This window comes from Papaver somniferum, chromosome 9 (assembly GCF_003573695.1).
Source record: "Papaver somniferum cultivar HN1 chromosome 9, ASM357369v1, whole genome shotgun sequence".
Taxonomy (NCBI): domain Eukaryota; kingdom Viridiplantae; phylum Streptophyta; class Magnoliopsida; order Ranunculales; family Papaveraceae; genus Papaver; species Papaver somniferum.
In genome coordinates, this window is record NC_039366.1 from 142,014,787 (window position 1) to 142,015,978 (window position 1,192).

A 1,192-nucleotide genomic window follows, 5' to 3' on the forward strand; every position below is an offset into this window, starting at 1 on the left:
GCCTCCTAGGCTCGCACTCTAGATCAGTTCGCAATCGATCTTGGCAAATATCCGGATTGCTTTCGATCGTGCCCTTCATACGCCATGCTCGTGTGGGTTTATTTTATTCCTTTAAAACAAGGTTGGTATCAACCTCTGGGTGGAAGTTGGATTCATACTCTCCTTCATCAGAGAGGGTCTATGATTGCTATAATGGCCATGTAGGCGACCCCTAGGTTATGGTGTTGCACAAGGTTGGAGCATCGTCCAAGCGCTTTGGCTCATTAGCTATTGCTATGTAGTCATGAATCTCAGCAAGGTTATTGCCATTCCTCGCCCTCATTTCCTGCGCCTTTGGGGAGTTTACTTTGTTTTCGCCGTTCTGAACGTCCATCTTGTAGCAATATTTTGCCTCACCAGAGTCTCCGACGATTTCTAGGACTCCATCGGGCGTAGGGAACCTTAGACTCTGATGGTAAGTCGAGGAAACTCCTTTGATCCCATGGATCCAGGATCGCCTGACAATAGCTGTGTAGGGTGAAAGCACATCCACTACACAGAAAGTGGTTAAGGTGAGGATTTTTCCTACCCAAATTTCTAGTGTCACCTTGCCTCTTGGGAGGGTCGACGAGCCGTTAAAGCCAAATATGTTGTAGGTGGAGGATATTAGGCAGTCGTCTCTGAGACCCATTTGTTTCAATGTTTCATAAAATAAGATCTCTACAGAGCTTCCTCCGTCGATCAAGATTTTAGGCATGGCCCATGGAAACGCCTTAGGTTTTTCTTCCTCGCCTTCATGTTCGGGAAGTGCGATGGCCATCGTGACCACTAGTGGGTCGTTATGCTTCTGATCTCCATCAGGTGCCTCCGAGGCTGAAAAGCTGATAGGAAATTTCATCCACTCCTAAATGGGGGGCTCTCTAGCTATACTGAAGACTTCGTCACCTTCGAAGTTTCGTTTATGAATTCGTCATGTGATATTTCCTTCAGGAGTGGGAGCTATGATAGCTGAGTGCGATATCGTATTGCATCCTAGATATTGTTCCTCACGAGGGATCTCCACATGATGTATGGATGCCCCAGTAGATGGTTGGATCGCTGGTTGCGCGATGTACTTTTGGAGCTTGCCTTCATCGATGATATCCTGCACCATCTTTTTCAAGTCTCTGCACGAGTTTCTCGTGTGACTGTGGAATTGATGGAACTCGCAGAA

General features: G+C 47.0%; 1 protein-coding gene across 1 annotated transcript; it reads right to left on the reverse strand.

Annotated features, from left to right (window-relative positions):
* Nucleotides 1–211: 211 nt before the first annotated feature.
* Nucleotides 212–877, reverse strand: LOC113312650. The gene has a single exon (XM_026561387.1). It carries the CDS (start codon nucleotides 875–877, stop codon nucleotides 212–214), a length of 666 nt encoding a protein of 221 aa, XP_026417172.1.
* Between the last annotated feature and the right edge of the window lie 315 nt (nucleotides 878–1,192).